At 36.8% G+C, this 13716-nt stretch overlaps 1 protein-coding gene across 2 annotated transcripts; it reads right to left on the bottom strand.

The window, feature by feature from the left end:
• Positions 1-597: 597 nt before the first annotated feature.
• Positions 598-11900, bottom strand: LOC123767669 (uncharacterized MFS-type transporter YhjX). 2 transcript variants are annotated; one of them, XM_045757531.2, is made up of 11 exons: positions 11760-11900; positions 11035-11153; positions 10457-10643; positions 7915-8041; positions 7104-7231; positions 5104-5230; positions 3695-3800; positions 1839-2065; positions 1411-1620; positions 992-1091; positions 598-875 (listed from the first exon to the last, which is right to left on the bottom strand). In XM_045757531.2, exons 2-11 carry the CDS (start codon positions 11129-11131, stop codon positions 838-840), a joined length of 1347 nt encoding a protein of 448 aa, XP_045613487.1. In that variant the 5' UTR covers positions 11132-11153; positions 11760-11900; the 3' UTR covers positions 598-837. The 2 variants fall into 2 exon arrangements, with proteins under 2 accessions (XP_045613487.1, XP_045613496.1); XM_045757540.2 differs by having other exon boundaries at positions 3695-3782.
• Between the last annotated feature and the right edge of the window lie 1816 nt (positions 11901-13716).

The raw sequence follows: 13716 nt of genomic DNA, 5'->3' as shown, positions 1-13716 counted from the left end.
AGAAGTGTTGTTCTTTAAGTCTGCAGACACTAACAATGCTCTTCTGTCATGTAAGGGATTCTAATGATTCTACTGATTGGTCTTCCTCCAAAATAATCTTTCCTGCCTCTAATCTACACAGATGCCGTCTTGTTGAATTGGCTTTAATACACAACGTACCCAACATGAACTTCTTGAGTCCTGGCTTTGTTGCTGTGGACTCTTCCTTTTCACAGTACATACTCAAATGCTCTAATCTTTCTAACAAATGTGACCTAACATAAGCTTACCATTCCATTTATCTTTCTCTCTTTTTCTGCTCATTGTTTTCTCTTACGTTCCCTTGCTATCCTCTTATTCCTATTACTATCCCCTTCTCATTCAGTGGTTATAATAATAGCTGCCTCATATGGGCCAATGGGCCTTCTGGAGTTCTTATTCCTACTACTATCCCCTCTACTACACCTTACCATTCATACCTTTTGCCTTGCTCATCACCTCCCTCTCGCCTATTTATTGCCCTGCATCAACTCCCTCATCACAATCGATTTGAGAATGGTCCAGGATGGATCAAAACGTCGTCGTCCCTTCACCTTCTAGTGTGTGGTTTGGTCAACATTCTTCAGCCATGTTATTGTGACTCATCGCCTGAATATAGATTTTATTATAAATATATTGGATTCTTTAAAAAACAATCTTTCAACAAATTAAAACCAATATCAGATCTAAAAAATAATTATAAACCGGAGAGTGATAGAACATTATCAAATCAGTACTACAACAGGTAGTTTTGCTACAGGGATTGGCTTTGTTAAAGTTTCAAAAGTTCAAAAACCCCGTTCCTAGTGGTGGCTTCCATCACAGGCCGCTGGGTACCAAGAAGGTCATGCCTACACCTGTGTAAGAGCATATTTTATTATATTTATATGCCTATGGACAACAAAAATTTGTAAGCACATTTGAACAATTTTAGTTGCTATAAATGTGTGTGAAACAATAACTATAAACTTACTTAAGGAAATGATACCAGATATTGTGAGAAAACACCCAGTGTAGCCAACAGCATTCAACATCAATTGGTTGACAGCAGCCATCAGAGGACCTGACACAGTCTGCAATTATAAAAGGCATTTTTCTTTACATTATCTAGAATGTTACTATAGTGAATTAAAGGTAAAAGTATTTGAAACTAAAAGTACAGTTCTATATAGAGAATGCTGGTTTCTTATTCCATAAAAGGTAACTATATATATAAATGGTTGTACAGATATAATGTTTAAATTTAATTCACAATTTTGATTACCGTAATTACGGACAAAAATTAAAGATCCATATCGAATAAAAATTTGATACACATTTTAATTAGTAATAATAAAATTGATACATATTAGTAACAATGGTAAAAAAAACACTAAATGTTCAGCAAAATACCTGGCTAGTGAAGAGAAGCCCATAATTGGCAGAGTAGTGTTGAGCGCCAAAAGCCTTCTCCACCACAGTTGGCATCAACACAAAGGTTCCAGAGAATGTAAAGAAAATGAGCCACACCCAGACCGCAAAACCTGCCTTTCCCATCTGCTGTGTTAATGGCAGTGTGGCAAACAGAAGCATTAACGTAATTGTCAATATACGCATAGCAACCTGGAAGAAAATGAGGAAAATAAAATGTATGCAATGATTGAAAATTTCCTTAATATTATATTGTACGTAAAGCACATTGAATAAATGAATTTGAATTACTCATTTAAAGAATTTAAATTACAGTACTGTACCATAAATATCAAGAATTTATAATACTGTACCTATGATGAGTTAGCAATCAAAACCACTAAAAATACATATGCCTGTCCAATACTTACTTGGAAAGAAGTTTTATCCATGAGACGCCCCCAAGCGATCCGGCCTACAGCATTAAATACTGCAGCAAATGAGCCAATTTGAGCTAACAAATGATCGTTGTTTATGAAGGTCTGTCCAAAGCTTTTATACATAGCATTGATGTAGCCAACAGCAATGGTGTTAAATAAATATATAAACCAAAAGATGTAGAAGGTCTTGTTCTTTATCAACTGCACTGGCCGCAGGTCTGAAGAAGGGTACAATATATCAGTGCCATCATATTAATTTTTCAAACTAAATATCTTAAATAGCTCCTATCATATTGAATATTAATTATATTCAGTTTTGATAATGGCTTTATTATAATTTGGGGGTTCAAAAGTGTCAAAGTTATATTCTAGGGCTTAAAATAACAATACAATGCCTGAAGGTTTTTCTGCAAAATTTGATGCAAATTTGTAAGTCTTCATTAAATTTGCTTCAAGTTATAACACTGTACTATAAATTTTAAAACATTCTTTCATGATTATTTCTTATGCATACAATTTACACTCACTCCCATCCTCTCTGCTTTGACTAGTCTCCCTAGTCTTGCACCTACTTTCTCTTGTAAAATGTTGATAACTGCTTATGATTTCCATGCTCATTTCGTCAATCCAAAATATTACATTTACTTATCCCTTATGTATTACTCCAACTGTAGATAAATATTATACTTTTCTTCAGAATATCTTGCAAATTAAATAGGCACCAATGTAGTTACCACTTTTATATTAAAAATACATCCTTAACTTTAATAACCAGCCTTCAATTCAAGCAATGCATGTCCTACAAATCAATTGATACTAAAAGCACCAACTTCCTTGAAGACTAGGATCATGCCTTACCACACAAAAGATATAACTGGTGTATAATATTACTTAATCCAGATTTCTCACTGACGTCGTAAATGTGATGTCGTTTGGAATTTTAGAAGAGATTGTGCACAGAGAACATGTATGCAGATAAGTTCGTTTGACAAAGAATGGGATACATGTAGGAAAGCTTAAAGTGGTGTAAATGTGAATACTAGATGGTTACTGAAAGCAAATATAACTAGGTAAATTAATAGTCATGTGTGAAACCACGGGAAATAGAGAAGTACAGTATTTGTCGAGTTTGAATACCAGGCATGTGACTGATGGAATAAAATTGTGCAAGTCTAGAAATCCAGCGAGTCAGGGAAGTAAGAAAATGTTAGTTCAGTGTAGCCCATGCTTAGTAAATAAATAAATAAAATGCAGCTAGAATGCTGCATGATGGAGTGATCATTCAACCTCTGTGTGCTGTTGTATTTGTCATGCTTATGCCACAAGTGTATGGAGTATGAGAATAGAATGAGTAGTTACAAAGTCGTGGAACGATGCAGAGTTACATTGTTTGCAAGACCATGTCTGACAACCAGTCTTTCACTCTAATATAAATACTCTCTCATGCCTTTAACACTACTCCATAACAATTCATAAACATTTGAGTTTTCTCTAATACTTGATACCATAACTACAACTCCCTCTAAGTTCATTTGCCATATATGTACAGTAGGTCAAGACACCACTATCAATTATTTGTTATATATTGTCTTAAGTTAACTTAAGAACCTTTATTTATATTCCTTTATTAAATAGTCACATTTACTCATCAACCATTCCTTACAAAAAAAAAAAAAAATGAAAAAAAAATACCAGGGACAATTTTTTTTCTTTTTAACATGGTAAATAAATGAATGAAATGTGAAGCAAAAGTTCAATGCAAGAGTAACATTTAGATAAATGAACTGCAAGTCATCAGCTCAATAAAGTTAAGATCACTGATATATATGCATACTGTATAACTTTACCTGTTGGTATTGTTGTGCATGGAGGAGGTACCTGTACACTAAGCCTCTCGTCTGGTTCTTCATCGACATGCAACAAACTTTCACTTTCCTGCCAATGCCGATTTTCCTGGTATAAAATACGCTACTAACATGCAGGTAATTCAGTTTGTAGTTTTAAAAATATGGCCTATAAGAACTCTGCTCACATTAAAAATCTGCTACCACACCACTGTGCTTACTCTCAAGCTTTTGCATGTGCAGAATTTCCACACCTACTCTCAAATGCCAAATAGTAAGCCTTAAGAAATATGCTTTGAACTTGAAAAGGTATACACATGGAAAATACTGGAGGGACAGGTCCCAAATCTGCACAGTAAAATAACAATGTACTGGAGTGAACGGCATGGAAGAAAATGCAGAATAGAACCAGTGAAGAGCAGAGGTGCCATGGGCACAATCAGATAACACTGTATGAACATCAGAGGTCCACCGTTGTTCAACGTCCTACCAGCGAGCATCAGAAATATTGCCGAAACAACCGTGGACATCTTCAAGAGGAAACTAGATTGTTTTCTTCAAGGAGTGCCGGACTAACCAGGCTGTCATGGGTAGGTGGGCCTGAAGGCCGCTCCAAGCAACAGCCTGGTGGACCAAACTCTCACAAGTCAAGTCTGGCCTCGTGCCAGGCTTGGGGAGTAGAACTCCCAGAACCCATCAAGCCGGTACCAGGCCAAAGCACTCGCTTGTTTTACCACGGCACCACGGGGACTGCAATCGCAGTGATCATGAAGCGAGTGATTCTGTAATTTGGTAGTTAAAGAGTCAAGTAAAATGTTTACAGTATTTCATTTGCCATAGAGACAGTACAATCTTCCCAGTTAGTGGATACACAAATGTGACATGAATGAGTATTGTTACCTTGGACTTCAGAACAGCCCCTTTCTGAATATCTCTTGTCCTGGCTGGATCATTTTTTGTTCAGTGACTCCCAAGCACCTGTTATTTTACTGCAGGAATACTTAGGCCCTATTGCATTGATGCCATAAATTTGGATACTGTACTTGACAGTGATCCAGATCATTGCACAGGAGATCACTATACCTCTGGCAATTGCAGAATATTGCAGTTCAATAAATGCACACACAATGCTTTGCATTATCTTCTCTTTGCACTAGTCTTGAACAAATATAAATATGTATGAAAAACAAAGGTACTGTACTTTACAACTACAATAATTAAATAAAGTTTGAATTACAGTAGTTACATAATGGAGGAATAATTGCAGATTTTACTATGATAGTAAAAGAATACACATTACCTTTTACCTTGCCAAATATAATGTAAAAGAATAAAAGAGGGTTGGTTTGAAAATGCTCAAAAGGCGAGTGAATATTCACCGAAAATACATAACAAAGTTAACAAAAACTAACCTGCCCTTCAGCAACCACAGGTCTTCTAATAAGCAGACAACCAATATACTGCATGGCAAGAAACGTTAATCCCAGCACGATGAAAACGGACGGAACTTTATCAAGTATACCAGGGTCAACAAAGTACCTGCAAAAGTGTGTCATATGCAACAAGTTTATATCTTATTGATCTACCTACATCTATACAAGATTTCTTACCTACATCCAGTATGCCGTTCTTGGCCACCCAACTGAGTGGGACACATTTACCTGAGGGCCACTAATACTAGTGGCCTCAATGATGACAAAAAGCTAGCGGCTTGTCAAAGGTCCCCTCCAATTTGGCCAGATGATCTTTTCCATGATGCGAATACTACTTACATTTAAAGTTGTGCAGTAATTCTCAATCTCTAAATGTCACTTCCATCCACAAGTAAAAGGCAGACTAAAAGGAGGAGGAAGTAAAATAAAAAGAACGAGGAATAAGAGAAGACGATGAGGTTAATGAGACAATAAACCATTATCCCAATATGTCTATCTGCAAATACCTTTGGAGTCAAGAACTTGCATCAAACTACTATGCTTCAGTGCTATTATTATCCAAGGAAACACCGACACATATTTACATATACATGTATGTATATGGGTCCCAGCAGTAGAGTCGGGTTCATTCTCTATGCATAATCAAGAATTCCGGGTTCAAATCCTGGGCGGGACAGAAAGAGTTGGGTACATTTCCTTTCACCTAGCAGTAAGTAGGTACAGTACTCAGGAGTTAAGACAGCTTGTTGTGGGATTGCATCATGGGTGGGGTCAGTATTTCAACCCTGTGGGTGAAAAAGTATGTCCTGTTCTCAGTCCTACATTGTGGCTGGTTGAACTTTAAACCGTTACTCCTTGTTTGTGTTACATCTGACCTTCTAAAGAAAATATCTGATGAGCATCCTTAAACTTGTTCAGTATTTTAAGTTTCAATCAGATCCACTTTGTCATGCCTGATTTACAGTGTTGTTAGCCCTGTGGCCTTCAAGCATTCTTGATACGGGAGATGACCTAGTTCTGGAATGACTTTTGTTGCCCGGTGTTGCACCTTTCCCAGAGCAGCTATGTCCTTCTGAAAATGAGGTCTCCATACTTGGATACTGTAATCCAAATGGGGGGCGCACCAGCATTAAGAAGTATTCACTTGAATTGAAGGATGAGAATTATTCACTTGAGAAGGAAGTAAAAAATGAACTCAACAAAGCTTATTTTACCAATGCAATTTTGCTGGATACTAAAAGATGTGCCTCTCTGAAGCTCTTCACATCTGTGTAGAAGAATGCGAGTATAAAAAGAGTTCAGTAATACAGTACTCACTTCAATACAAACCAATCACTACAAAACCGTCACACTATGCTGCTACATAAATCATTTACAAGCAGCCTAATCTAATTCATCATGCTTTGATTTCTTGAGCATTTTTCTCCCTTTGAACTGTTGCCACTAGTACACTCTAGCTTGGCACGTCCCAGGCTTGTTCACTTTTCCCAATTTATTTGTTTTTAATCAATTTAAGACATGTTCTCTTCCCCTTCATTACTACTAATGCTGATAGACATCTTTACAGCTCACAAATGACAAAACCAAAGAAATATAATTAAAAATTATCATATACCGAGAGGTCCTGTCAAGCAATCACAGAAAAAAAAGCACCTGGTCAGGATTTGTCCAGTTACAATTAGGGTTGCGTCCATCATAGAAAAAGCTACAGTAATCAAGAAATACTTTGCAAATTAACTACTTGTTGTATTAGCATTTACTAAGGCAAGAGTAGTAAACACATTTAACAAAAATCTGAAATTTAGGTAGTTTCTGGTTTCCCAAGACAGCTTGATGGAGTTGACACCATAGTCTGGCTCACCGAGAGTTTGGCCATTAGCCAAAATTTTCCCAGCCAACTAAAGGTCTCAGTCCACTGCAACCCATTTGAGCAAAGATCCTCTGTATTAAAAAAATGGGGAGAAACACCATCTACTTACCCATTGGACTCGGGTGATGTATTATGTGGATTGAGATAAAGAGTCTGGAGGTTGGTGGAGCCCAAAGCACCAAGTCCAAAGCCAGCTACAATTAAACCATTAATTAGGCCTTTTTGTTCGGGATACCACTGAAAAAGCAAGTGTCAAATAGAATCAAGTTATTACTCAGACTATTTTATTGAGAAGAATGACAACCAAACACAATAAAGTAGGAAAGTGAATTTAACAAGATAGCCTTTAGACTATTTTATAACACTTCCAAGATATCAAGGGAATGAATATTCAGCAATTAGATTATTATATCAATTTGGACAGAACTAGCTTGGAATCATCATATCAAAGGGAGGGCAGACATTGCAGCAATAAACCTCCAGTACAGTACAGAGATCAATTACAGACATTTCTTTACACAGTAATTTGTTATTATTAACAATATTATTCCTACCGTACAATGCCACGAGGTAATTTCTGAATAAAAGCGCAAATTAAAATTTGAACAAAAGAGTGCAAATTATGAAATTCATTAAGAATCTCCCATAAATGTGTTAAGGTGAAGAGAGACTAGCGTTACATGATAATTATTGCTCTACAGAATATATATCCATGGTAAAAGAAGGAAAGAAAATTGGGGACATGAAGAAAAAATACTATGGAAATGCAACAGGTTTTAAAGGTAAAGGGTAAGGTAGAAGTATAGTGTTGCTTGTGGCAATGCTTCTACAAGCCACTAATAAACACATGTACACAGATGCAAAAGATACACATCTAAATACAAAGATAGATACCAAACTATTGGAAAATGTAACATTACCTGCATGCCACAAGCAAGAGGGGTAACATAAGACAAGGCCATTCCTAGTCCAGACAGCAGCCCATATGTCAGGACAACAGTAAACAGCGATACGTTAATCGTATAATACGTCAGCATAATACCTGCACTGAAAGTGAAGCAGCTAATCAGGTATTGTACATTAAATAAAGCAACTCATTTATAAACGTATTAATATTATCAAAAAATGCATGCACACTCAAAAAGATTAGTACAGTACATGCATACAGTAAGCTTTCAATTTGTACAGGGTTACACTTGTAACAAATGTGTAACTCATAAACCTTTCTGGAAAGTGGTTCCATTTCACAGGGAAATGGAACCAAGAAATGTAGTATCCAGGCTGATACTACACATCTCTGGATCGGAACCTTGCAGGTTTGAGATTGTACCCTGGATCTCTCGGACATCCTCTGGATTACAAAGTATCCTGGATCACCAAGAGAATTCTCTGGATACCAAAATGCACCCGCTTTTGGAGGGCGAGTGCCGTTTCAATTGAGGCGTTTTCTGTTTTACTGGATCATACTCCAGTTTACTGGAAGTATACCTGGATTCACTGGGAGCCTGTCTTGGATCTCCAGAAGTGTTTTCCAGACCATTGGGAGCATACTCCAGATTCCCGAGTGTATTTTGGAGGTCCAATGAAAGTACTCCAGGTCACCAATGGAGCAGAGGTTGCTTAATTTTTATGCTGGTTGAGTCAATACAGATCTCGATTTTCAGAGCCCAATTGCTTTGTACAGTTTTCTTTTATGCACTTTTTTCTTTTAACTCCACTGGTCATGCGACGTGTCTCCAAAACTTTCTTTTCCTGCATTGCTCCATCACAGGAAGGCAGCATTTCTTGTGGCCTTGACAAAGAGATGCCTAGAAACATTCTACTGTTGTCCCTTGGTGGAGCAGGTGTGGTTTTTGCATCTGCAGCCGAATTGTACACACAACCTTCTATACAGTTGACTCTTGCATAATGTTAGTTATGTTCCTGGGAAATGGCCTGCTAAGCAGAAACATGCTATATTAACTGAACAACATGGGAAAATAGGGTAACAGTTCCAAATAAGATAAAATTGTATGCTACAGGAAGACCTTTATAAAAAAATGTTACGTCTGTTTGGGTAGATGATGTAAGAGTGTAAGTGGGTGAACTGAGAAGGAAGCCAAGTACTCTGTTCTCTTTGCTCAAGTAAACAGATGAGCATGCAGTGTGTGTTTAATATAAATAATGTGTAATGTATATTACTGGTTACTAAATGAAACTTATGGTAAAATTGTGCTACAAAATAGTCCTCTATTGTTGCATACTACACTATTATTGTTTATTATTATTATTACTGCTAGTTTTGTACAACAGACCTTTTGCTGTACTGCATGGGAGGAAGCTACCGAGGTAGCTTGCCCAGAAATAAAGTACTGTACTGAACTATGCCGAGTGCAGTTAAGATTTTGCAAATTTTGTGCCCTTTGGGGCAAAATTGAAACTTCATAGTAACGTGACACATTTTAAACCTGAAATGTCAAGACATCTATAAATCTACATTTATAGTGTGTGTCCAAAGTAGGCAGCCAGATGCTTGGGGCTAGTCTCACGAAAATTCACAGGGTTAACAGTCTGGGTTACAGGCAGTACTGTACACAAGGTGGTCGGGGGTCGAGCTTTGTTCCCCTTTGTAGGAAAGGGCAAAATTACTGTACACTAATTTCCAATCTTTTTAAATAAAAATTCCATTATCACCAAGATTCATCTAGCATATTATATGTTAGTTAGGATGCATTCCTTAATCTAAGTATTTAGTAAAAATGGTTACAGGGAAGAAGGGAAAGTTTGAAGGAGTAGGGAAGGTGGTGAAGGGAGTAAATGTAATGGGAAGAGGGGAGAGACAAGAGGTGAGGTATGCCAGAGTGGAGGGAGATTGGGCGAGAGGGGAAGGGAGAAAAGAGACTTGTACCCTTCCAAGTAATTATATAAAAAAAGAAAATATTGTAAGAACTTTTCTACAATGAATACATCAAGTAAGCCAAAATAAGACGAGGGGAGAGAAGCAGTGCTGCAAAACTAAAATGTGCCAACATAGGCAAGAGAGTACACAGACCATGAAGCTTTAGACAAAATCTTTGCAAGAACCTCATCATTTCACTGGGTAATTAACACACACAAACAACCCATTGGAAATATTTAAAAAGTATGATATGCTTTAAACAACACAAGAGCACACTCCGAAGCTACTCAACAGCAACTTAATACTGATGCAAGTGGCAATTTTGTATATTTTATATTTTGTGTCCAGGTAGTACAGCACCTTAAAATACTTACACACAAAACAAGCAAGCAGACAACTTCATCAATCTACATGTTCACTGCCCTTTTCAACTACAGTAGAATGCAAGTGGAAGGATTATGTTTACTGAAACATCATTATCTGGGTGTAGGTAACTTGCTAAAGTGAGGAAACTGGACAATGATAAAATATTATGAATGAATGATCAGCAATTTAAAAATAATCTGGAATGCATAAAAATATACCTGACTAGAGTACAGCCAATAAAGCAGGTCAACTTAGGTCCTATTCTTTTCTCCAGGAGGCCACCAAACACCATGAACAGGCCCTGAGCGGCAGTGGTGATGGAGTTCACCCATATAAAGTTTCCATAATCTATACTGTGATCAACTCTTCCATGCATATATGACACCATATATGTCATCATGTTACCTGAAAAGAAACATGGTTTAATACGATCATTGTATATTTAAGTGCAAGATGGGCATAATGAATGCAACAAGAATTTATTACATTACAGAATTCTGGAATTTAATTTGAGTCATTATTTCTTTGAAGCTGCAAAACACTTAAAAACAGTTGAAGCTGTAGCATAATTAAAAGTACATATGCAAGGTATATTGGTAACACTGTCCTAATACTGGCCTTCAAAATATAGCTGGTATCCCACCTGTAATGCAAAATGCATTTTTTTTATGAAGCATTTTATTGCACTGTACCTTAAATCCTCCAATTTATCAAACTCAAATACACCTAACTTATTTTCACACAGCAAATTAAAAATAAAACCTGAAACACTAATTAAGTAGCCAGAAGATATTACCAAAGCTGTACAAGTTGCCCAGAGTGAGGTGTATGAGGATGCCACCGATAACGGTAGCTGGGCCAGTAATTTTTCTCGACAGCTTAATGCACGCCATCTTCTATAGTGCATCGATTGATCTGTGGAAAGATAAAAATATTAAAGCTGAGCCATCAAAATGTATCCAGCTAAAAACCATTTATACAACCATAATAACATGCACAGCCAATCAAGCAAATCTAGGAGATTTGATAATTACCATGAGAAATGCTGTATGCATAACAATGATAAATTCTCATGATTGCATTTGAGTAGCTATGCAACGTCTACAGATACATGTACCATCATATTAACATGGCTATGTTAAAAATTTACCTCAATTTACCATTTAGTGCAATTTTTTTGTACTTAAATCAACAAATACAATTTTTGTTTTGTTTTTTGGGGAGGAATCATCGAAATAATATTTTCTAAAATCTCGAGTTATCGAGATTTGGATTAGGGGGACATTTTTTTTAACCCTATTAACTGCAGTAGTTTGGCACATTTGCTTTCACCTGATGCCTCTGTTCACTGGGATGATCTACAACGCTTCAAGAGATCTTATTTATACATCACATCAGACCCACTACAGCTGTATTGACCAGCAGCCCCGAGGAAATACAGCACCAGATGTTCCTCCACACTCACCCACACGGGAACCCTCAACACCAAACTTTGTACATTACCAACGTTTCAGATCTCACCTTAATGATATATTCCGAGTCCAGGCAGGTCCGAGACAGGCACCGAGACAGGCACTGATACAGGCACTGATACAGGCACCACCCAGGAGCACGGCCTCCCTCCAACAGCTGTTAACTGACAACAACAACAAACTTCCTCAACACGTTCACTTTGCCAACGTTTTCATTTACTAAAACATGTATTAAAACTTACATACCATTCCATCTAATTTAACCTAATTCATCCTAACCTAACTATCTCTCTCTCTATATATACATATTATATATTATATCCAATTTTAACAATAAGTCAAACGACGGTATCTGTGCTCCTTTTACGAGCACCTTGAGTGTCTCTGTGATCGCTCAAGGCTGCTCCTGTCACTCACATCACTCAAGCTTCTACACCTATATATTACTATCTTATACCATATAGCCATCAACTATACACCGTCTTTGTGTTCCACCAAGTATACATGCAATTATTATTTCAACACGAACAACACGCTCTATATAATTAATAAATGAACGTTAGCCGTTTTTTGGAGTCAGACGAAACTTTCCTATTTGTGAGCGTTATATTCTGAATAATCTTTACCAATAGAGCGGAAACTACTCTATTGTTTCTAAATTAAGACTTGTTTTTTTTAACAACAACGCCATAATAGGGAATACAAAGTTTTTTCAATTTTATATGAAAATTTCAACATTAAAATTTAATTAAAGTTAACATTAATTGAATGTAATAATATTTAATGTAATAATATACAATGTAATAATAACAATGGCTACTAAATGTTGCATTTCAAATTGTGTCAAATTCAAATTACAGTAATAAATGTTCCCTCAAGGTTTCCACGAAGATTTGGAGAGCAAAAAGTAACTATGCAGGAAGTTCCCATCCAAATGCCCGTCAACCTGCCAAGAGAACAGCAAACTGCGCACCAGTCACCTGGACACAGACATGACACGGTCCAAAACACAACAGTGTTAGCTAGTTCCATCTCTCATGGAGGACGATATGGCTAACCCCGGCCTTGAGCTCTCTGCTCTCACTGCTGTACTAGAGCTTTTTTCTCCCGCTCTCGTTTGAGCTCTCTAGCTCTCTAACACCGGTCTCACTCACTCTTAACCCTTCTCCTGCGGCCTCGCTCAAGGCTTTAACATTTCTAGGTCAAGTATACATATACATGTTCTATATTAAGCCTAAGAGAGTATGTATTAGACCTAGGCTTGCTAGGAGAGGTTAGGTCTTATGTTGCGGTTAAAAAGTTTCCGGTTTGTCCAATTTCAATAATATAAAAGTCAACTTTCTGGTGAACCATCACTACACAGTGGTACTTTCCACCAAATACTTACTATAATTATTTTAATTTTAGGAGGATGTGCTGAAAAATAGCATGGGGGGGGGTCTATAAATCATAATGTCTTAAAGCATTTCACTTAGGCCTACCCGACCAGCCTATATCCTTCCCTTACCTCAGATCATTCCCCCTGCAAAGTTGGATCTGGCCTCCAATTTTGCACAAATAGATGCACTCGAACAGACATACATATTCGCTCTTAAAGTATTGATATAAGAATCTAGAGTATAGTAATAAAGTAATAGTAATAAGTAATAGTAGTAGTAGTAGAGTAATAAGTAATAGTAGTAGAGTAATAAAGTATAATGGATATAATCAATCCATTAATGTAACATCACTTGTATGTATATACCTTACCTGTATAAACATCTGAATCTGAATCTGATATATTAATTGTTTTGTAGAATGATAATAATTAGTATAGTAAACTCCATTTAGGATTATTTATCAATTTAGACCTACATATCATGAAGGCATGATAAAGATGCAACACAGGAAATTAATAAAGCTGGACAAAGGTTAATAAGAATTAACAGGTCAGTTTTCCTGTGTCGTGGCGGGGCAGTCCTCCAGGCAATCTCTTATATTGGAAAATTAGCTCAAGGCATCGCAGC

The sequence above is a fragment of the Procambarus clarkii genome, chromosome 86, assembly GCF_040958095.1.
Source record: "Procambarus clarkii isolate CNS0578487 chromosome 86, FALCON_Pclarkii_2.0, whole genome shotgun sequence".
Lineage (NCBI taxonomy): Eukaryota > Metazoa > Arthropoda > Malacostraca > Decapoda > Cambaridae > Procambarus > Procambarus clarkii.
This window is presented reverse-complemented; position numbering and strand designations above follow the sequence as displayed.